The sequence below is a fragment of the Carassius auratus genome, chromosome 17 (assembly GCF_003368295.1).
Source record: "Carassius auratus strain Wakin chromosome 17, ASM336829v1, whole genome shotgun sequence".
Classification (NCBI taxonomy): domain Eukaryota; kingdom Metazoa; phylum Chordata; class Actinopteri; order Cypriniformes; family Cyprinidae; genus Carassius; species Carassius auratus.
The window spans coordinates 9,603,816-9,627,833 of record NC_039259.1 but is presented as its reverse complement, the minus strand read 5'-3'; the positions used below and the strand labels follow the sequence as shown (position 1 = coordinate 9,627,833).

Below are 24,018 nucleotides of genomic sequence, written 5' to 3'. Positions count from 1 at the left end.
GGCGCCACCCTCCCCGTTCGCCTGCACTTTCAGCACGCCCAGTCATTTCTCGGAGCATTCCCTCCCTCTCCAGCCTAGCCACACTTGCTCCATCCTTCTTAGTCCCCAGACCCTGATATCCACGTCCACTCCACTCGAGGACCGTCGCGAGCCCTAGGTATCGAGCGCGGGACACCATGGCGGACAGCGCGAGCGAGAGCGACACGGACGGCGCGGGCAGCAGCAGCAGCTCCGCCACCCCGCAGTCCTCCTGCACCTCGGCGGCCGCATCCAACACCACCACGACCACAACGAGCGCCGCCGCCAAAGCTCTCGTGATCTCGCAGTCGCGCCTGGAGGAGCTGACAAACCGGCTCGCCTCGCTGCAGCAGGAGAACAAAGTGCTGAAGATCGAGCTGGAGACATTCAAGCTGAAGTGCAAAGCGCTGCAGGAGGAGAACCGCGACCTGCGCAAAGCTAGCGTCACCATCGTGAGTCAGCCCGTGTTTTTATTACCGCTTTAATCCCCGCGGCACACCTGACAACACCGTCACGGCAAGCAAAGACGTCTGAGGAACATTACAAACCACATCGGGGTGCAGAATTAACCTGTTTTGGTGGGCAAAAAGAAGCTCTCAAGGGTATTTAGCTTGTTAGCATTCGAGCTAACTGTGATAACAGCTAAGCCAATAACAATGGCATTAGTTCTAATGTATATCACAGGCCAGCTGCGTTAAGATAGTTTACATTTCAGTATGGACTGGTATAACGAATGTTTTTTTATATATATATATGTTTATTATCTTGACCTTATTTTTGTGTTCCGTAGCATTCCGCTGGTGTTTGTGTGTGTGAGCTGACCACATAAGGGGTTTACTAATATACCACAACCACATGCTTAGTCATACTCGTGGTTTTTAACGCAGAACTTGTTTTTGCACGTCTGATACTTTGCGTTACGCGAATGGGTTTGTCTTCAGTAGTTTATGTTTGAGGCCTGTGTCAGGGTGGGAAGTTGGCACTCTGAATATTTGGCTCTAATGCGTCAACATCCTGTATGTGAATCAGCCCTTCACTCTGACCATCTGCATTTAGACCAAGAGCCAACACTCAAGTGTCAGTGGAGAAACACTGACACTGATATCCAGTGCATTTGCATTTATGACAATCTTTAAAGATGGAAATTGATAATGGCAGTGTTATGCTTATTGGTTGTGCAGTTTATTTACTGGGTAAAATGCAACTAATGCAGGATGTTGACATGCGTTTGAGTACTTCTGGTGGATTTTAAATGTTTTTTTTTTTTAGATTGCATAATAGGTTTTATATTCCCATTGAAAATAATTAGGTCATAATTGCCCATAGTTTCTTTCTAATTGGTATTTGTGATCTAAAATATGGTATTCTTAAAATCATGTTTGAAGATTAAGTGTTAAAATCTCCAAGAATAATTGCCTTTTTTTATATGCCAGCGTTTGTTGTTTATTTTTCTACAGCAAGCGCGTGCAGAACAAGAAGAGGAGTTCATCTCCAACACTTTATTTAAGAAGATTCAGGCTCTCCAAAAGGAGAAAGAGACACTCGCCGTCAACTATGAGAAAGAAGAAGAGTTCCTTACCAATGACTTGTCCAGGAAGCTCATGCAGGTGAGAAACTCTAGAAGGAAAGATGCCATCAGTGGTGTTTGAGGTCAGGGGTAGGAAATGTGATCGCCTGCCCTTAGAATCACCATTTAGGGTAACTTTCACATTGATGTACAGTGCATATGTCATTATAAATTTATTGTTCAACAGCTTTCTTATATAATAATGAATTTGGATTTCCACTGGAGTTAAGCAAAAAAACGTTAAATTGATTAAATTGTATGAAAGATTGTTTTGGCTCATTCCTGAATCTGACTCTTCTGCTGAGACCAGATGACATTATGCTGCGTGTGTTTAGTAGGTGTGCTGTATTGTGTGGAGGAGTAGCAAGAGAGATTAGTGTGCATACTAATGAGTCATGCCGACTGTATATGTCCACTTACTGTTCAAAAGTTTGGGTTCGGTAGGATTTTGTAATGATTTTGAAAGAAGGTGTTTGCTTATTAAGTAAAATATAGTAATTTCCATGGTCATTTTTTAAAATGGCAAAGCTGAATTTTCAGCATCATTACTTCAATCTACAGTGTCACATGATGCTTCAGAAATCATTCTAATATGCTGCTCAAGAAACATTTATTTTTGTCATATTTGAAAACTGCTGTTGTGGAATGTCAGTAATTCTTTAATGATTCTTTGATGAATAAAAGGTTCTAAGGAGATATAGAAAATATTAGTAACTTTGTCAGTGCCATTACTGCTTGATAAATTGTGTTCTTAGTGTTAATATTATTTAGTATTAATTTCTTTACAAAAAATGTTTTAAATTACTGGCCCCTAACTTTTGAACAGTGGTGCTAAAATGCAAAGCTCAACAATTAAAGTCTGGCCCAGTATGTTAGTGTTTTAGACCTGTTGTTAGAATTATCTCTTATGCTTTTACACTCATCGCTTGTGTATATATATCATTGTCATATATACATATATAATATAGTATGGCTTGCAAACATTTGTTTTTCTGTGATTCTATTGAATTTTGAACACGGTTGCAAATTCATCTGGTTTAGATATTTTGCTATGGTAATGCAACAATGCAAATAAGCAAGAGCATTCAAAATGGTTACCATGAAGAATGAATTATGGTGTTATCATTTATAAGGTCACCAGGATAAAAATGTGTAACCAAAACGTCACTTTGAATCCCAGCTCATTTGGGCTGCCCATTGTGTTTAAATTTGGGTATGTTGCATCTGGTTTACTTTTACTTACTCTCTTATGTGCTTGCTTTCTTTTCAGCTTCAGCATGAAAAGGCAGAGTTGGAGCAGCATTTGGAGCAAGAGCAGGAATTCCAGGTCAATAAACTGATGAAGAAGATCAAAAAACTGGAGAACGACACCATCACCAAACAGCTCACTCTAGAGCAGGTACCTTCTTTAAACATTCCTGTAGAACAGGATCGTTTCTAAACCTCTCATTATTGAATTCCCACAATCTATTGCACAAAATGTTCAAAGCAGTTGGCATCTCCAAGTACCTGGTTTTGTTTGTTTTGGGGATCTGCCAGTACCTGGCTCTAAGATCATGCGTTATTTTAAAACCATGGACTTGTTTTATTAATTGCACAAAATGTATGCAGCTCCGACGTGAGAAGATAGATCTGGAAAACACTCTAGAACAAGAGCAGGAGGCATTAGTCAACCGGCTTTGGAAGCGCATGGACAAACTCGAGGCAGAGAAAAGGTAATGTCTCTTGTGATCTGGTCTGTCTTGATGTGTTTTTTGTCTTCTATAAATCTTTGTACATGTCCACAAACACTTGACCAGGTGATTTGTTTTCTTTTCTGATTGGCAGGATTCTGCAGGAGAAGCTTGACCAGCCAGTGTCAGCCCCGCCCTCTCCACGTGAAGTTTCCATGGAGATTGACTCTCCGGAGAACATGATGCGGCACATCCGCTACCTCAAGAGTGAAGTGGAGAGGCTCAAACGGAGCCTTCGCACTACTGAGCTCCATCGTGAGTCTTTGTATCATTACGCACGCATGCACTCCTGCACACCCTCTTCTGCCGTTGTACTACAACAAACTGTTCTGCAAATTGGAATACAACCTTTGTTTAAAATTAACAGTAGCGTATGGTATCCATACTACTGTATATACAATTCCAGATTAGGTCTAGTACTTTGCAATTAGTAGTACATTGTACCAAAGTAGGTTTTATTTTGTAGTGGAGATATGTGTAGTACAATACAGCCATAGTTTGTAGCACAGTATAGCATTAGTTGTATTCTTAACTTGAATACTTTAATTGTCATGGCCACTAGAGGGAGACCTCTCCATTTACATTAGGGTAAGACAACCACAGCTTGATTCTAGCTCATGGTATCACTCTCATTAAATCTTCAATCAGGGATTAACACAGCAGTGCATATATATTAAATATATATATATATATAATAATATTATTATTATTTTTTTAATTATTATTATTTATTAAAACTATATAGTAGGCTTGGAACCGTAAAAAATCCTTATGCATTGTTTATTTGAATAGTTTTTTTTTTATTCAATATAAATATCAGCAAAACAATTGAGAAGGTTTAACTGAATAAGCATGAATTAACACACGTCTTAGTATTTTCAAGTATCAAATTGATCACTTCAAAGGGCATCTTGTATTTCATTTTTTTTTTTTTTTATCCTGAAACATTTATTTACAGGTTTAAATTGCAGTTTATATGTATATGTAACATTTTCAATGTATGCTTTCTATCATGTTTCTCTCCCTCCAGACACAGAGAAGCGGGCTCAGTATATTGAGGAGGAAAGACAGATGAGGGAAGAGAACATTCGTCTTCAGAGGAAACTCCAGAGAGAAATGGAGAGAAGGGAGGCACTGTGTAGACAGCTGTCAGAGAGTGAGAGCAGCCTTGAGATGGACGATGAGAGGTGCATTAATTACACACAAATACAAAAGATGACTTAACTGTGACCTTATTTACATATAATAAACCTTGAAAATAACCAGACTTACTGGTCTTAACATGAGCATTGTAGGACAGACCTGGTTCATTTTAAACCCTGGTTATAGCAACAATTATAATGGAAACATGCATTGCCAGATTGTTTTCTCATCTCTCACTATCTTTCTCTGTCTCTCTAGATATTTTAATGAGATGTCTGCTCAGGGACTGAGAGCTCGTACGGTGTCCAGCCCAATCCCCTACACCCCCTCTCCCTCATCCAGCCGCCCCATCTCCCCTGGTATGTGCCCACGCAGTTTGCTTTGAAGATTTCTCACTCTTTTACTGCAGCAACTGTCTTTAACAGCTAATTTAAATTGTAACAATTTCACTTTTTTAAAACATTTAGCAAATGTTTTTATTCTATTTTTAATAAAAAGGTGAGCATGTTTAACATTTCAAAAGCGTAATAGCTATAATAACTACTGGACACAAATTTGATGTGGTTTGTCTTTGGTTCACATCCATTTTTTTACACTCAACACAGGCTTTCGGGACACAGTCTTTGGTTCAATTTATAGGCTGATGACTAGACAAATGTGTTTTTATGGGGTGTTAATTATTATGCAGGCTGTACTGTACAGTGATGTGAAGGTATATTAGGCCATTCTGAGATTAAACTGATCTATGAGGGCTAACCTTTGAGGTCTACAAACATAAATCTTCTAGATTGATGATGTAGATGTTTTATGGTTTTTAAATTAGCATTAGGCGTAGGGTTTGATAAACACAAAATAGATAAGCTAGGTAATAAACTAAAATAATCTTGTAAACCAGTATATCAAGTTATGCAATTCAAATGTTTATGAAGTTAAAAGATTAATATTGATAAGGAGTGCTTAAATCAGGAAAAAAATTAAACATTTTGTTTATTGCTGGTAACTGCATTAATGGGTTGCATCATGTTAAAAACGCATGCTTTAAAAAAACAAAAAAAACTATTAATGACCTTTTAGATATGCATGATGAAATTAATAACACCGCACATCTGATGGTGTGAAAGTCACATTTTCTATTGTATTGCTGAGGGAAGCTGATATATATATATAGTTATAAATATAGTTCTTTCATTAGTTTTCTGTGCTGAGACCAATTATTATACATTTTCTCATGATCTCTGAGGAGTAATCTATTTGTTCTGCATACTGTCATTGTTTTAGAAATATTGGCATCTCACAAAATAAACAGCATAAAGGACTTCAATAAAAGTAATTAGCAGATGCTTTTTTTTTTCATTCCAGGTTTGTCGTACGCTAGTCACACAGTTGGTTTCACCCCTCCGGCCACGCTGAGCCGAGCACCACTCCCCCACTACACATCTCCCGGGCTACACATCCACCCAGGACCCTCACACGCTGTACAGGTGCCTACACACACAGCCAGCATATATATATATATATATATATATATATATATATATATATATATATATATATATATATATATATATATATATATATAGAAACATACTCTCTGCTCAAGCTCACCTTCATGTTGAGCAAGATGTGTTCATGCAGGAAGCAGTGTGTGTCATGGGCCGCTTGTTTTCAGTTAAGATCCAATGTAATAGATGAATTGAAAACAGCACATTTGATGACTCATGTGTGAGTCACGTGGTGACGCTCGACCTCAGGACACTCTTCCTCATCCCCATTGTGTGTCTAAGTTAATATAGACCAGTACTTTGAATCCTCAGCCATTCAAATAAGATTAAGCCCAAAAGCTGCATCCTGACTTTCTGTGTACCTTGCGGTGTATTCTGACCTGTTAGATGGAGAGATAGTGCACTTACTCCACCCAAAACAAACACAAAGGTGCCATGTCTTTCACTGTATAATAAAGATTATATTATAATGCAGAAACCCAGATAAGATAAACTCGCTCAATAGACACATCCATCATGTTTTTGTGCATACAGGTGAGGATGGCCAACATTTTTAAATGTAGTTATTAAAAACATGTTGCACAAGTTTCACACTTAAAATTTCACTTTTCCCAAGGAATATTATTTAAACGAACAAAAAAGTATGCTGATGAACTGACATGGTTAATTATTTCTTAATCTTGTCACTCTCTTGGGTGAGATTAAAGATTGACTGTTGATTTGTAAAAACAATTATTCCTGACTTTATGTGTGTCAGGACCAGGTTCATGCCTGCTCAAACAAGACCTGGACAGTCTTTCATCTCATTTCCTGTCATTCATGGCTGCTGTAGAGTAGTTGAAGTGGCACTGTAGCTAATGATTTCCAAATGAAAGGTCTACTTCCTGAATTTAAAGATTTCTTATCAATGTTGAAAACCGCTGTGCTGCTTAATATTTGGGGGGAAACTTGGACACATTGTTTTTTATGCTTTAAAGGGGGGGTGAAATGCTCGTTTTCACTCAATATCCTGTTAATCTAGAGTACCTATAAAGTAGTACTGCATCTTTCATAACTCCAAAAAGTCTTTAGTTTTATTATTTTTATAAGAGAAAGATAGTCTGGACCGATTTTTCCCGGAAAAACACGACCGGCTGGAGGTGTGACATGTGGACGGAGCTAAAGAATCACGAGGGCGAGTAGGCTTTTGCATTGAGAGCGTTTGGAAGTTGTGACATTACCGTGAGGAAAGAAACATCATCCTAAACAAACCATGGCTAACAGTCAGATTCAGCGTATATTTATGATCCAGAATCAGATCCAGAGGCTGAAATTTAACAAGAGCAGCAACAACAACGACGTCTCTATGTTAGGGCTGTGCAATAAATCGAATGCGATTTTCATGTACATCTCATCAGTAAAGACGCTCGTGTAATTAAAATCTCCAGCACATGTGTTCAGATCAGGGTTGCCAGGTTTTCACAACAAATCCTGCCCAGTTGCTTCTCAAAACTAGCCCAATCCCGCTTCCAGAAGGTTCCCCGATAAAACATTGCTTCCCGGGGTTAAAATATACGTTTTTTAGCAGGGTTGCATTGGTAAAATTCTCATTTTAGGGGCTAAATATCATGTTATTTGTATTGGGGTCGCTGTGACCCGCGGACATGAAAAACAACCACCACAGACTTGGCAAAACTGGTTGGCATTTACTACACCGAGCCGTAATTCACTGACAATCTACACAAAATCGATGCTAAAATCGCAGGCGATTCTTTGTCGATTTTGAAAGCGATTTTGTGTTAGTTGTCGGTAGACTACGGCTCTGTGTAGTAACTGCCGCTCCACCTGAACCAGTGATGCCAAGTCTGCGGTTGTTTTTCATGTCCACGGTTTGAAGCAATCCCAATACCAATAACTTGATATTTAGCCCCTAAAATGCTAATTTTACCAAGGAAACCCTTCCCAAAAATGTATATTTTAACCCCGGGAAGCAATTTTTATCGGGGAACCTCCCGGAAACGCGATTGGGCTAGTTTTGGACTAGTTTTAAGAAGCAACTGGGCAGGATTTGTTGTGAAAACCTGGCAACCCTGATCTAAACGCACATGCTGGAGATATACTTCTAATTACAGGAGCATCTTTACTGATGAGAGGTGCATGAAAATCGCATTCGATTTTTTGCACAGCCCTAGTATGCATTGAAACTGTATATATTTGCTTAGCGGTTTTGGAAAATGACTAAGTTCCACTTTATGTCGTCTTTTTTTTTTTTAAGCTGTACATGTGGAAAGTGCAGTTTGATGACAACATCACATGTTGTGTACTTGATGTGCTTACACGCCAATTGCTAAGTTAACAACACAGAGATATTTGAAGCAGTTTTACTCACCGCCTGCGGTTCCAACACACGATCGTGACCCTTTTTCGTTGGGACTGCATTATCCTTAAGAAATAAACGATATGCAAATCCGGCGTCAAACTGGGCCTTGTTTGTAAAACAAGCATCTTCGAAATGCAGGGAACAAACAAAAACACTTGCCCAACTCCGTTTATGCTCTGTAAAAATAAACTCCATCCACTGGTCCCTTAATGCTATTTTTTTTTTGGTAATCTGTGCAGGGTTGTCTAAAACACACTTCTTTTGTGACAATTCGCTCTCGCTCTGATCAGTGAATGTCTCTGCTGTGCTCTGCTCTACGGGAGCGCGCGCTCTTCTGGCAGAAGTGCCCTTAGGACCCATATAAGGAAATTCCGCTCCATCTAATGTCACACAGAGCCATACTCAAAAAAACTTTCCGAAACTTGTGACAAACCGGAACTCTCCTTCAAACGTACAACTTAATTTTTGAAACTTTGTCCATGTTTAGCATGGGAATCCAACTCTTTAACAGTGTAAAAAACTCAGTATGCATGAAATAGCATTTCACCCCCCTTTTAAGAATGGTCATTTAAAGTTTTTTTTTTTTTTTTTTTTTTTTTTTACAAATCTTTTTAAAGCATCAAAAGTCTATTTACAGTCTATTATTTACTGAATAAAAGTTGAAATATTTGATTTAAAAAATTTAAATCACCCCAGACTTTGAGTGGTAGTGTATATTTCTGTTTCAAGCCATTTAATTCCATTTAAGATAAATGGCGACTGCAGCATGGATTTAGTGTGTCACTTTATCAGGTTAATGTTAGCTAGCAGATAAATAAGTTAGCTATAAATGTACAGCAATGAGGTAATCATTTTCAACAGTTCTCAATTTCAGCTTTTGTATGTTCCGTAACACCCTCTGGATATTGTCCAGTTGAGTGAAGGCCAGCTTACTTAACTCTACAACATGTTACTTAACTCTAGCTATGTTGCAGCAACGATTAGTCCAGCCTCATGTTTATGTCTTGTTGCACAAATATGACCCCTCGATTTACCAGCAGAGACTTTTGATGAAGTGACTGACTACGTTAGCACATTACATAACCTCACCCTTGCATCATTGCATAGCGATCTATATAACCAAAAATTATTAAAAGTATTAGCAAATCCAGTCACTTGACCTCAGTTCCATGTATTTTATGACAGATATGGCCTGCTATGGCAGATGAGCTGATTTGATTAGATAGTACACAACTTCACACGAGTGACCACTTAAGGCTTTCAAAGAATAATATTCAATGACAGGTTTGGATAAGTCACTAATTCATGACACTTATTATTTTTGCCTCTTTTTGGTTTCCTAATACCCATTTGAACGTTGTGGATTATATTTTCCTGTTGGGGAGCTGTTGGCTATAGCAACAGTGATCTGTTTGTTTTAGCAAAGAGTGGCCGGCTCACTTTCATGTCCCGCGGTGCCTTGGAAAAAGTCAGCTTGTTTTGATAAACCAGGAGTGACAGCAGAGCCAGACTCTTCCAACACACTTAAAGGGGTCACATTTGCACTTTCACACTTCATTTTGCACATATAAACACATGCGTGTGTCAAATAAACTAGGGGAGATGATATCAATGACAATGGAAATTTTAGCATAGTTTTGTTTAGCAAAAGCGCGATCAGTCAGAAAGTACAACTGTTGAATTGTTGAATCTTTTTTCACCAGACGTGTTGTATTTGGGACTTAAAAATTGCCTAAAATGTCTGGGTTTTGGCTTAGTTTTCCTGTTGACATGTTCTCTACAGTCTTCATACATTACTGATGAAATCAAAACCACATACTAGTAGGCAATTTAGCAGAGGATGTTATAAATTACACTTCCAGGTTTGGGGTCAGTTTCAAATATTATAATTTTTTTTTTTTTTATGTTTTTTAAAGAAATCTCTTGTGCTCACCTAGGCTAGATGTAATATTTTTTTTATGTAATTTATTTCTTTGGTAAAGCTGAATGTTTTGCGGCCATGACTCCAGTCTTCAGGGTCTCATGATTCTTTGAATATCTTTCTGATATGCTTTGTTACAAAAAAAAAAAAAAGAGCAGCAAACCTGATTTCAGCAACAATAATACAAATTTTGTAGAAAGTGATATTTTATTTCAAGATTTATTTGATAAATAGAATGTTCAAAAGAACACCATTCGTTTCAGATAGATGTATAACTTTAAAAGTGTATTTTCTGTCACTTTGGTGTCCTTGCTGAATTAAAAGTATTAAAAACTTGCTGACCCCCTTGTTGTACAGTATATCTCATCATGAGCTTGTTTTGTATTTCCTCCTGTCATACAGAGGCCATCCCCAAGGAGAAGCACCAGCCCAGATAAGTTTAAGCGTCCAACGCCGCCTCCATCCCCAAACACACACTCTGGAGCACAGCACCCTCCTCCACCACCACCACCCTCACAGCCGATGGTGCAGTCTGGCTCCTCCCACTCTGTGTCATCACAGAATCCCCCCTCTCAGCCTTAATGCATGCACAGTGCTCTACCTTAAGCTAGGCTGCTTCAAGCTAGGCTACACTACTACTACAATGACAACAACTTGGTGATCCTCCACTGGGCAAAGGTTGGAAGGGATTGGAGCGGATATGGAATTAGAGGACCGTTGATCTGGGGAGCGAAGGGACCGGGAATGTGGAAAGGGAGGAGGTGTAGATGCATGGCCTACTGACAGATCCATAACCAGCCCCATGCCGTTAAATTTAGTTATTTTTACTGTTTTTTTTTCTTCTGTAAAGTGATGAAGCTGGTTGAGGAAAGGATAGAAAGATTGTTCAAGAGGGTTGTCAGCTGCGTATGCCTGCTTTTTTTTTTTTTTTTTTTTTTTTTGAGGTGTGGATTTTTTTTCCCTGCCCACATTTAGTCTTATTTGTTTTAACAGACTGACTGTTAAATGTAATTGAAAATTTCCATTTAATAAACAGCTCAACACTCAGTTGGATAAATCTTTGAGTGCATCTTCATAGAAGTTGAAAAGAAATCCCAGCACGTTTGTCGTGGGGGTGGCAGTAAAACTTTTTTCATTGTTTTATTGCCTTTCTGTTCGTTTTAGCCGGTTTTTGTTTATAAAACAGACGTGTGTGCGTGTGGCTCGTTGGAAGCATGTAGATGGTGAAGACGATGGACTGAAATGTACTGAAACTGCACTTGTTGCCTCTCTGTGTGTGTATTATAGTGGGATTATAGTGTTTGCGTGTGCGGGTGTTTGTGTGTGTCTGCACAGCCATAGAGGTTTCCCACAACTGCTGTTCGGGGACCAGTCTCTCCCTGCTAGAATCCAAACATGACCCACTACGAAAACAAAGTCAGCACTGGTTTCTGATCAGCAGCTCAACCTCTCTCAGAGCCCTCGCTGTAAAGTGAGTGCTCTGAATGCTTATTCAGATGGGGAATTTTGCTTAATGCCAGTGTCATATAACAAATAAACATGAACTGACATGTTGATGCAACAAAACAAGGTACTGTTGAACAATTAACTCAACATGATTAAATGCTTGTACAAAATAACCTTGTGTGTGAGTTTTTTTTTTTTTATTATTATTATTCTTACCTGAAATGTGTTCAGCTTATAATGCTGTGTGTGTTTTCCTCACTGAATATTTTAAGGGTTGTTAAAGAGACTGTGAAATAATAATTTTATTTATATATATATATATATATATATATATATATATATATATATATATATATATATATATATATATATATATTACACACATAATTTTTTTTAAAGGATTTAACCAATTTTTTTTTTTTTTTTTTTGACAGGTCACATTCCCTGCTACTTTTTTCTTTTCTTTTTTTTAATAAAAAAAATAAATAATTGTTGCCAGGTCTCTTTCTGCAAAGGAATACATTACATCTATTTGATTTGTAGTGATTAAAAAAAAAAATGTGATGGGTTTATTTAAAGTTAAAATTTGAGAGATACCAGTGCAGTTAGTGTAGGAAAATAAATAGCAGTTTTTATAGCATGCCCACATCCTCAAAAAACATGAACCGTATTAACTGACGCAGGCTTTTAAATACAGCTACAACAAAGATACATTATTGGATATAGCTAATGTTTTGCCTGAAATGACCGTACAACCAAGGTTCAAGAGACATTAACACAGATTTTTCCAATTCAGGATATCATGTTAATAATGTTGCATATTATGGGTTCCCTGAAAGAAAACGATTAATTGAATTTACTACAAAAAGTTAAGTGGTTGCAATCAATTTATTTTAGCTACATTAAAATAAATGTAGTAAACCATATAGTTGACTCAATAAAAAAAGATTTAGCTAAAATAAATTGTGTGCAACCACTTACCTTAAAGAAATTAAGTATCATTTTCTTCAGTGTTCTTGGTAATATTTATTTGTTTCAGTAAATCATTAAGCTAGATGGTACAAGAAAATCTAATTTCCCAATTTTTAAACTACCATGCATGACTATTCATGTGCTCCCTTGGCTTTTAAATGAAATAAAAAAAAATATGACATATTTCTCAGGATGTGAAGTTAAAAATATGTCTTTCAGGTTTCAATCATTACCAAGATGTCTTAATTCATATAACAGAGCACATGCACGTGCCATTGTGTCAGTATGAGTTATTTGTGAGTAGGATTATGTAACGTTTTACCTCTGTTATCTCTTAACAGAACTACGGAGGTGTGTGAATGGTAACCTGTAAAAAAAAAAAAACTTTCATTTTTTAATTACATCTTGGCTAAAGCTGTTTACGTTTGACATCTTACCTTCCATTGACGCATACAGACATACAAGCCTTCATAACATCAGCCCTCTTGAGGTGTCAGTTAACATTACACATCTGTCTGGTACTGTACATCAACCCCCCATCACAGTTTTCCAGTCTAATTAGCAAAAACCATTATTATGTCTTGGCAAGTGCTTTTTTTCTCTCTCTCTCTCTATCTCTCTCTCTCTATCTCTCTCTCTCTCACACATACACACACACACACACTCATCGAGTCCTGTAGCTGTGTGGTAATCCCTGCACAAGTATTTCAGCCTAAGCTGTCCTGTGCTGCTTTCTCTCTGGCAATGGCCACTCTCACCTGGTTCAGACCGGTTCTGTCAGGCTCGGGTGGTCAAGGGGGTGAAACCGACCCTCAAGTTCTAACTTCATGGTCAGATTCGAAGAATAGTATAAGTCACACAGTTCAGTGTGCGTTTGGGTTTCTGAAAAAGCTAACATAGATGTACCCATGTGACCTGCCAACTGCCAGGGGTGCTTGTAACAATTTACAACTTCTTTTGGTAGATCTATAAAACAGAAATTACTTAACTGTACAATAATACCAATATAATTAATATAATAGTAATATAAAGATATTTGTATTCATAATGAAATAATAATTATTAGTAATAATATTGATATTTTATTATTCATTATAAATCTGGTAACAATTATGGAGAAAATAACATGTCAAAAAAAATAATTATAATACACAATTGCATAATAATTAAATTGATACAATTTAGCATACTTAAAGTAACAAAAATAAGATAATAGGAATAATACTTCTGTTAACAATCAGGATGAACATCTCAAAATACAATGATAATTATAATAAATAATTATATAATGTAATAAATTAAAATGACAAAATCAAACATAATATACTTTTAATCAAATTTAATAATAATAATAATAATTTAGTTTAAAAGTTTAAAAAAGATTTAATTAATAATTTATTACATAATTTAAATAAGAAAATTTAATAATTTCTATTAGCAATCATCGAGAAAGTGTCAAATGTTATTAATATTTATAAAATAATATAATGTGTTATTTAAATAATAATAATTTAAAAGATACTTGTCCTGATCTAAATTTTGACTTGCTAGTTTAGTTAAGTTACACTGATATGATGCTCTGTATATGTGTTGAGTAAGATTTGACTTCCCTGCGTCAGTCTTTGGAGAAGGCATGTCTTCTCTTACTGTTCCCTACGCTGACTTAAGCTTGATTTGCTGCTGACCTGTTTAAGAATGGAGTGGCAAAAGAAGACTGTCAAATCAGGAGATACCATATGTGTGTAAGCAAGTCAATAATGGAGAACGAGAGGGAAAGGGAAGGGAGTGTCAGGATATCACAGAGGTCACTCGAGGTCTGTGTTCTCCTGCAATGCTAGTCGAGTTGAGTAAGCATTCCTGAAAGAGGAAGCAAAATCTCATAGTAAACATGGAGATCATGTCACACTCACAGCTTTTGTTTTCCAGATTTCCTGTAGTTCCGCAGTACAGATCTGATGGACTGCTCTCATTACACTTCCTCTGACATGGGATTCAACTTTTTTTTCCAAGAAAAACTCTTAACAAGTATGGTGATTACTTAACATTACAGCAAATCCAAGCAAACTACATTTAACCATAAGCTATTTTTGCTAAGACAATCTTCTCTCACTCAAATTGAACATCAACATTGAGAAAGAAATGAAACCTATTATTTACAGAACCAACTTTTTAATGAAAATGAAAAAACATGAACTAGAGTGAAGGAAAACAACCAACATGTGCCCAGCATGCATGGGAACTACTTCAAGACTTGGAAAAGCATCTGAAGTGGCTACTTGTGAAGTTTTGAGAGATCGCCAAGAGTGTGCAGCAGTGTTAGAAAATCAAACAGCAGCAATATTTAAAATGTAAAAACATAAAACTGTCTTTATTCACTGTTTAATATGCATACTTATTATTTATTGGATGACTGTTATTGTAAAAAGTATAATAAAGCCTGAGTGGGTGTTTAAACTCTTGATGAACTTGATCTGTCCATCATGTCAAGCTCTATGTTTTCTTATTAAGCAGACTTTTTTAATCCAAATGTAATCTAGAGCCAAGGGTATGTTTGTTCCAGAAGTATCCCATTGGTTTCCCAGATCCCTGCGGGCTGCATAAGAGACGTGTCCAAAAAGGTGATATGAGGCAAATGCAATTAACTGTTCTGTTCTTTCTGTCTTTCTTTTTATTCACTCTCTTTTCATGTCAGAGAGGATTACAGAGTCAGGGTGGGGAAGACCGAACCTCTTGTTTTATGTGTGTGTGGGAACCGGTACAAGCACGGGGCAGGAACAGGATCTCTGTGGGCTTAGAGCCCAAGCCGTCTGACCCTCATGCACTCACCGAGCACAAAAGTTCAGCCGACCACCCAGACTGAGACGAGAGATGTACAAGGGTGGGAAGAAGTCTGCGAGGTTTGCTCTGTTGCAGAATCTAAAGCATTTTCTTTAACATCTTCAGCTCTGGCATCAAATACATTTATTTTTATGCCTCCAAATAAGTGAATTATAGTAACACAGAGGGGAAAGCCTATTGTGATGTAAAACTCCTAAGGGTTTCCTTAAATTTTTTTTTCATTTGCATATTACTTGAGATGCATGACTTGAGACAAACTAATTATTATTGCTATTATTGCTTATTGCTTACATTATTGCTTATTGCAAACGTATTACATAGGCATTCATTTGGTAATTTTATTAGACTTACAGAGACAATGATAAGGAGCTGACTTCACTTTAAGCACAGGATATGTATTAATTTTTTCTTGTATTTTATATATATATATATATATAGTTTTTCTTGGACGCGATATAAAAACCTAAAAACCAAAAGTAACAGACTCGTTCTTTGATTGGCCGGCTTATCCCTCCGTGACTCACGAGTCCGCCCGGTAAGAACAGCTTCAAACCGGTTCTTTATTTCACGCGATAGAAGAGCGCATGCTGAGAAAAGTACATGCCCGTGCACTGGCTGCAATGTCCAACCTCACATTGGTGCCTTATCAAATACAGCAGATTACAAATGGCGTTGAACTGTTGTTGAACGCAGCTCTCCTGTCATCACTTCTCTCTGCTCCTCTGCTGGTAATGCGCGATCCTTAAAAGAACAAAATATTCTCTAATAAGAATATATAGGTCTCATACACAATATAGGATTGAAGTGAATGTTTACTATGGAATAAAATAGCTGTTAATTATTAGGTGGCGAACTGCAGTTGAGGAGAAACTTCAGAGGTCTTCCGTCGCACCGCTCTGCGCGCGCTGGAGGTGAAGATGCGCTTGAGCGGCACCAATTTTTCTCACGACTGGGGAATGTTATATATGAAGTGAACGAATTTAAATAAAACAGGGGCATAGGAAGGCAGTCCGGTCAGTGGTCTCTCCACCTTCGAGGTGTGGTCTCTTTCTAGAAGCGTTAAAAACTAGGCTGCGCGCGATGCTAAGCGCGAGAAGGTATTCAGCAGAGAAGCGCGTGAGACTGGCCTGGTCTGCCAGGCACGAGCGGTTCAGCGCACCGCGCTCTCCAAGCAAGGGCAACATCCACCTGCCGTAAGTCTCAAAGTTTTAAAGTTTTGTGTTTTACGTTGTAATTTTCACATTTTATTCTGATAGTTTATAAATACAATGCACGTAACATATCATTGGTTTAGATTCGTTTAAATAAGCAAAAGTTAATATTTTAGGTGTAGTAACATTTTAAGTTTTCAACGTTTTTAATCACCTTTTAAACTTTTTGGAGTTCAGTTCCTATTATATAGTGACCTTTATGCATACAATGAAACATAAAAAGTTTTAAAACCTAAAGTTTAAATATGGTAATGCAGATTTTATTTAAAATTACATATTGAATACATGTAAAAATTAGTTTTGCATAAATTATAGCATGAACTGCAGACTATCAAATTGATGTTTCTCCCTTTTCTTTCTGAAGGTCTGTGTGTCAAGTGAAGTCAGCATAAGATCAGTGCTGAGAATGGGTGCTGTAAAGGGTGAAGGTGCTTTAGATGGTGGATGGGGATGGATGATTGTGGTGGCCTCTTTCATGGCCCAGTTCCTGTCTTTTGGATCCCCCCAGTCCGTCGGGGTGTTGTACCCCAAGTGGCTCAGTGCCTTCCAGGAGGGAAAAGGCATGACGGCTTGGGTGGGATCCATGGTGTCTGGTGTGGCACTCATCACCAGTGAGTACTGATCATTTCTCTTGTGTGTGTGAGGGAGAGAGATAAAGAGAGCGAACAGCTTTCCTAAATAAAGCAGTCTGTGCAAAAAGCAAGAGTTCTGATGCACATTTTCACACATGCTGACAAATGGGTGTTCAACGTTTTGAAATAGTACAAGACAAAAAGAAATAGCACTGAAAAATTTCTTAATCAGTTAGAAACATATTATGAACACAAATAATTAACTTTGCAAGCAAAACTGTATAATGTGAGTTTCACATCCATTGGATTTTGTTAGATTTATGCTATAATCAAGAAAAAAGCTATTGTGGTAACACTTCACAATGTCTCATTTCATAACATTAGTTAAAATGAACTATGTGCAATATATTTTTTTCAGCATTAACCATTATTCATGGTAATTAATAAAATACATGTTTATTGTTAATATTTATTAATGTGAGTACAAATTCACATTTACTAATTTACCAAGATTAATAAATGCTGTATAAATATTGTTTATAATGTTTATATTAAATATTGGTTTGTGTTAACTAACATAACTAATGTTAACAAAGTAAACTTTATTGTAAAGTGTTACCACAATAATGTGCCAGATAAATATTAATAAGGATATTAATATGTCATGCAATTATTTTTCTTAAGTAAAAATGTCCTGGTTTTGGTTGTTTACCTATTTATAATAGACACAAATTCTAAGACATACCTGTTTCTTTGTCTCAAGTGTCCTAAATCTAATCTGACATAAAAATCACACACACTAAAAGTGCTCTTTTTCCCATAAGAATGCTGCTGACTCTAAAGCCCTCTTTGCATACTAGTTGCTCTTTGCTATCTGCATTGCTGGGGTCAAACTGACAAATCCAAAAGAACATAGTCTAAACTTTACTTAGTAGAGATAGAAAGGGCAGAAAGACTGAAACATAGTCACCTTTCGTGAACTAGAGTAAAAGTTCACACAGGCTGAATGTGCATGTAATTGTGTCTCTGTGTGAGTGTTTGGGTTACGGAGGTGTCAGGTTTTGTTTACAGACATAGCTGTATAGTCCAACTTCACAGTAGGGAATTTCATGATGGACAGGACTGTCAGGGACATGGGTGTGTATGTGTGAGCATGAGTGGCATGTGTTTTTGTGCACATGCCATACTGAATCAGAAGAAGAGGGATGTACTCAGTTGTTGCTGAACTGGCCTATGAAACAAACACACTCATATCTTATTCAGTAGTACTGTCTAGGAGATGTCTATCGATTCCTGGACAGACACACCCTGTGAAAGGGCAACATAGCAGATAGTTGTCCTCTTCACCGATTGGCTACTTTATAAATTATTGTTTCATTTTGCTTGATAGAGTTCTAGTTGCTTTGGGTTGGATGGTTTTGGTTCAGATGCAGTTTGTCCAACCATACAGATATTGCTGGTCAGTATATAGAGCTCTAGTTTGGAAAGGTTTATTTATATCAGTGTAGTTCAACATTCAGTTGGCTGGAGTTGATTAATAGTAAGTGTGTCTGAGGGCATTCGGCAGTGATGATAGATGATATAATGCATCCTATACCAGACAGTACAGAACCTAATGAGCCGTCACAATAAAGACAGTGAAATTATTTAGTCTGGATGGCACAAACACAGACTGTTCCCACTAGATGCCCTCCAGAGTCCAGCCAGTTTGGTCATATTAGGAGTAACTCAGTCCTGAGTCATTTGTTATTTCTACTCATAGAAAGACAAACACATTCTCTTCACCACTATAGTATGACAGGGTCTATTTTAGTATCTGTTAAGACCGAGTTGGAGTGAGGGTCCCTTTAATAGCACAAAAGGACTGTTGGTCCTGTAAGGGCACATATAACATGGTACCAATAATTTGTTTGTGTAATAAATCTTAATATAAGGGTCATCATAATATAGAACAGTATGTATACTTAGCCTACATTTATATTATTCAGGATTTCAGGTTATGCTTATTGCCAAGACAAATAATGTGCATTATGTGATGCCTTTGCATTGGTGATTTTAGAGTTCAGCACTGAAAATAACAGTGCAAGCTAAATAAACTAAGACACAATGATTCAGTTATTAAAGAGACAAATGAAAAGATTCGAAATGAAAAGCAGCAAAAAATGTACTTATGTACATGAGGCAAAGATAACTTGAATGGGTTTTTTATTGTTTGGTAGGTTGTCAAATGTGTGGTGTGCATTATATATTTATTTATTATGCGTTCTCTAAGATATGGTTCCCGTTTCTCTCTTTGTAGGTCCGGTGTGCAGTGCTTGTGTGGATAATTTTGGTGCACGGCCTGTAACTGTCTTCAGCGGTGTGATGGTGGCTGGAGGTCTGATGCTGAGTGCTTTTGCTCCAAGTGTCTCTTTCCTCATCTTCTCCTATGGCATTGTTGTTGGTAAGATAAAAAAAGCATCATTAGCATTGAACGAATAGCGATTTGCCGGTAGAAACGTATGCATCCCAGACAGCAACATAGTGTCGGCCCAGATCTGGCCCACATCCGGCCCGCATGCGATGAGTGGGCCGAATCTGGACCGAAACTGCTTGCTGTCAGGGATTTGTGTCTGTTTTTTTTTTTTTTTCTTCAGAGCTTATGAATATACCTTGTATTTATCTTCTCACATCATACTATTTGTAGAGTGATGTTACTGTATGTGTTTATGTCCAGGATTTTCATTAAGCGCAGGAAGTCCTGAACAGTTTTTATAATGTCAGAGTGTGTCAGGGTTGCTATTAATTATGTTTATACAACTTTCAGAAACAGTTTGAAATTTGAAACCATGGTACCGTCACTGTGTACAGTAACGACCTTTGGTCATACTCACCAACTCTCTGAACACACACAGAAATGTGCTACCTACAAATACGATTGCATAATCAAGTTCAGTGAAGTTACTTTACATGCACCAGAGTCATTCTAACCATTTCACTTCCTTTGTTGCCTCAATCAAAAGTACATAATATAGGACATTATTTAATGAACTGATTCTGGCTCATCAACTTCATCCATACTTAAAGGGACAGTTCACCCAAAAATTTATATTCTGTCATTAATTACTCACCCTCATGTCAATTCAAACCCGTAAGACCTTCGTTCACCTATAATGTAGCCTGCCTATAATTACCTATAATGTCATTTACATTAAGTTTTTTCACTCTGACATAAAATGTATAGGTACAGATATTTTAAATGTGTAAATACAGTTGTGAAATGCTACATTCAAGAATATATTTATGTTTCTGTGTTAAAGGCATTGGCTGTGGACTTGTCTATGCTGCCACACTGACCATAACCTGCCAGTACTTTGACAAGAGGCGTGGCCTAGCACTGGGCATTGTCACCACAGGTGTGGTATGGAATAAAATGTGTATTATTATACTATCGAAAGCATTTATGGCTTCATGAAAATAAAGTGAAACAAATAAATAAAAGAAAAAAAAAATTCCCTTTCATTAGAAAACATACAAAATGGTGCAGATAGCAAAAAGCAGTGTTTTTTTTTCTTCTTTTAATTCCCTGGTTCTTTTGGTTAATTATGTTAATTCTTCTCAGGTACAAGTGTGGGCGGGTTCACTTACGCCACACTCCAGAATGAGCTCATTGAGTTGTTTGGATTGGAAGGCTGCCTGCTTATCATTGGAGCGCTGGCGCTCAACTTGATGGCATGTGCTGGGCCAATGCGACCTTTGAACTTACCTGGTTACTACCTAAAACAGAGAGCTGCTCTACAGCGTATAGAGGAACCAGAAGCGCTCTACACCAAACCTACTGCCATTATCATTGACTCTAATCTCAAAACCACACTTAGCTCGGCCGATAACACAGCCACCATTAAGCTTTTGATCCTCAAGGAACCCACAGAGCTGCAAGACAGTGAAGGGGAAAGAAAAGGTGGGATATTGTCCTGTTCAGTTATAGCACGAGCCATCAAGAAGCGAATGAGTCCCTATGGACGGTACCTGTGCGAGGCTGTAGAGCTCCTACAGGACCGTGTCTTCATAGCTTTTTGCATTGCCATGTTCCTGTTCAGCTTAGGGGCATTCCCACCTGTGCTCTTCATGGAGGACGTAGCCCAGAGCGAGGGGCTTATTGACGGGATTGCACTAATACCCCTTGTCTCCATCGTTTCAATGACAGCAGGCATTGGTAAGCTGGGCCTGGGCATCCTGGCAGACATGCAATGGGTGAACAGCTTGTACTTGTACGCCCTGACGCTGACAGGCACAGGAGTGGCTCTGCTTCTTATTCCTGTGTCTAAAAGCTACATGGGTCTGCAAGTTCTGTCGGCTGTGGTTGGATTTTTCTCAGGGAACTGGTCTCTCACATCCTATATCACTACCAAGATCGTGGGCCTTGAACGACTCAGTCAGGCTCATGGCATTCTCATGTGCTTCGGGGGGTTTGGAATCACCCTCGGGCCACCTGTTGTAGGTAAGAAGCAGCTAATGAACGCAAGCATACTTTAAATTGAAGCCAAAACTTGCTAGAAAAGAAAAGTACTAAAGACAAAATACAGAAAAAAAATATATATTCCCTGTCTCACTGGGAGATTTTGAAAACTTTTACTGATGGTGTCTCTGTTGTTCTTTGCTTACAGGTTGGTTCTTTGACTGGACTCAGTCTTATGACTTGGCATTCTACTTCAGTGGCACTTGTGTTTTAGTGTCTGGTTTGTTTCTGTTCTTGGCCACTCTGCCTTGCTGGAACAGGACGTCAGAAGAGGGAAATTCTCCTGCAAAAGAGGTCATCAACACTTCTCAACAGCCCACTCTTGATTGTGACAAAGTAGCCTCTGTGGCTTGAACAATGTCTTAAAGGTCTTTAATTGACCTTGGCCTTAACAGTCTGGTAAACATGTAGAAGATTGTCTTCCTTTTCTTATGGCTTTCTTACCTGGTACGGTTTTGCCTGAGTACTTCTCATGGTGCCAAACGTTTTCTTTCCTTCAGTAAGAAAATGTTTTATACATGCCCCATGAACCTTGTCATTATTTAAGAGAGCGTGTATTCATTTTTCTTAGATGCTTATATAAAGACTGCCTCATTTTTGAGGCTTATATATAGCAGAAGTGGTTTGCTAATAGTATATTCAGTAGATTGTTTACTGGACACAGAAGGTGTTTTTTTTTTTTTTGTAGCTCTTGATCACTTGAATTGTGTTAACTTTACTTTCTTAGAGGGTCTCACTGTGTTGCACGTGGATATCACCGACCTGTGAACATACATTTCCATTAATGAGAACATTTCTGACGAAAGCTTCAGAGAATTATATAATTCGTGAATAGGATTTTTTTTCACGGCACTTACCTTGAAAAGCATTGAAAAAAATAAGGAAAATCCAAAGATTTATTTAGCTATTTCTGGGGTAACAAGACTTACAACAGTTCCCTGTGCATTGTCTGCTTTTATTGTCTGTAATACCAAAATGACAACTAATTTAATTTAAGTGGAAGAGAGAGGCCTTGTTTTTAAATTGACTATCTTTAGTCACATTTCATTTTAAGACATACCTCAGCATGTTCTGCATCTCTAATTGTTAGTCATTTAGAAATATACGAAAATGCTGATGAAAAAAAAAAAAAAAAAAAAAAAAACCTACAGAGAAACAAGATTTTGATTCTGTGACCTGCAATGTATTTGTATTCGTGCATCTGATAATACAGCACCCTCCACAGTTTTATAAACAGGCTGGTCCCTGACAACACTATATCTTTTATTAGTGTTTTTTTTTAAATGCCAGTGTCATTATTTCGTGTCAGTATATGTTGTAGAACTGTAATGCATTATGAATACATGAATGTTAAGAAAAGGCCACTTTTGACCAAAGACTTGCTTTGTGTCTCGAGTAAACATTTTGACGGTGCAAAATAATTCTATATAAAATGTATCACTGTCCCATTATATGATGTATCTGTCTTGTTCTTTTATTGCAGTAAGTTTGTTTTATACAATACTATGTTAATTTTTAGTGACAATAAATAGATTTATCCTTTTTGACGTTTTCTCATTGAGTGTCTCATTTACAATTCCTGGGAGATCTTGGTTTTTCAGCTTTGGAAGAGTAACAGTTAATGTGGCCTTATAACTGGACCAAATCATCCACTGACAACTTTAAAATATAATTTCATAATTTACCATTAAATCCTGGAACTGTTCATTATTTCTTCTGGACATGACACAGAAATGTTTGTGTGAGGTTTGGGTTTTGTCTACATTGTGGAAAAAACAAATACCTTTAAAACTCGTTTAACCCTACAAATGATTAGAATCGAAAATAACAGCTTCATTCTGAAAGGTGCATCAAACTCCCCATAGCCAGCTGAATCTGATGAACTGGTGTAACATGGCAATGGTTTTTGGATTTTCAAGTGTGTGTTTCTGTTGCTAATATAGCACACAGTCAAATATAATACTGTTCATATTAGATAAGCTGAATGACAGGTTCCTGGTTCCTTTGTTTAGTCTGTAAATCTCATTGATAATTTGCATTATAAGACACACAAACAGCTTGCTATAATCAGTGAAGATCTGTCACAGTAATGTAATATCTCTGAATTATGTTTATTTGGGATTTATTTACCAGTCCCAATATTTACCAGCTGTATGTGTGTGCGCTCTTAGTGACAGGAAATTGATATTTTCATGTTGTTGCATACAAGACATTACTATTGGCATGTTCAATTTGGAG

General features: G+C 37.5%; 2 protein-coding genes across 3 annotated transcripts; both read left to right on the top strand.

Annotated features, from left to right (window-relative positions):
* On the top strand, positions 1 to 11,862 carry ccdc6a (coiled-coil domain containing 6a). Its single transcript, XM_026285668.1, has 9 exons — positions 1 to 470; positions 1,476 to 1,625; positions 2,856 to 2,984; positions 3,197 to 3,300; positions 3,413 to 3,573; positions 4,349 to 4,505; positions 4,720 to 4,820; positions 5,821 to 5,942; positions 10,646 to 11,862. Exons 1-9 carry the CDS (start codon positions 177 to 179, stop codon positions 10,823 to 10,825), a joined length of 1,398 nt encoding a protein of 465 aa, XP_026141453.1. The 5' UTR covers positions 1 to 176; the 3' UTR covers positions 10,826 to 11,862.
* A 4,219-nt stretch (positions 11,863 to 16,081) lies between these two features.
* On the top strand, positions 16,082 to 23,325 carry slc16a9a (solute carrier family 16 member 9a). Of its 2 annotated transcripts, XM_026285667.1 has the most exons (7): positions 16,082 to 16,227; positions 16,345 to 16,692; positions 17,075 to 17,321; positions 19,582 to 19,725; positions 20,582 to 20,677; positions 20,884 to 21,762; positions 21,929 to 23,325. In XM_026285667.1, the coding sequence occupies exons 3-7, from the start codon at positions 17,117 to 17,119 to the stop codon at positions 22,132 to 22,134; spliced, it is 1,530 nt and encodes a 509-aa protein (XP_026141452.1). In that variant the 5' UTR covers positions 16,082 to 16,227; positions 16,345 to 16,692; positions 17,075 to 17,116; the 3' UTR covers positions 22,135 to 23,325. The 2 variants fall into 2 exon arrangements, with proteins under 2 accessions (XP_026141452.1, XP_026141451.1); XM_026285666.1 differs by having other exon boundaries at positions 16,082 to 16,692.
* The last annotated feature ends 693 nt before the right edge of the window (positions 23,326 to 24,018 follow it).

Coding starts and splice junctions, on each gene's coding strand:
- ccdc6a (XM_026285668.1), top strand. CDS start 177: ATGGCGGACAGCGCGAGCGAGAGCGACACGGACGGCGCGGGCAGCAGC. Junction 2,985..3,196: donor AACAGCTCACTCTAGAGCAG/GTACCTTCTTTA, acceptor AAATGTATGCAG/CTCCGACGTGAGAAGATAGA. Junction 4,821..5,820: donor CAGCCGCCCCATCTCCCCTG/GTATGTGCCCAC, acceptor TTTTCATTCCAG/GTTTGTCGTACGCTAGTCAC.
- slc16a9a (XM_026285667.1), top strand. CDS start 17,117: ATGGGTGCTGTAAAGGGTGAAGGTGCTTTAGATGGTGGATGGGGATGG. Junction 20,678..20,883: donor ACTGGGCATTGTCACCACAG/GTGTGGTATGGA, acceptor AATTCTTCTCAG/GTACAAGTGTGGGCGGGTTC. Junction 21,763..21,928: donor CCTCGGGCCACCTGTTGTAG/GTAAGAAGCAGC, acceptor CTTTGCTTACAG/GTTGGTTCTTTGACTGGACT.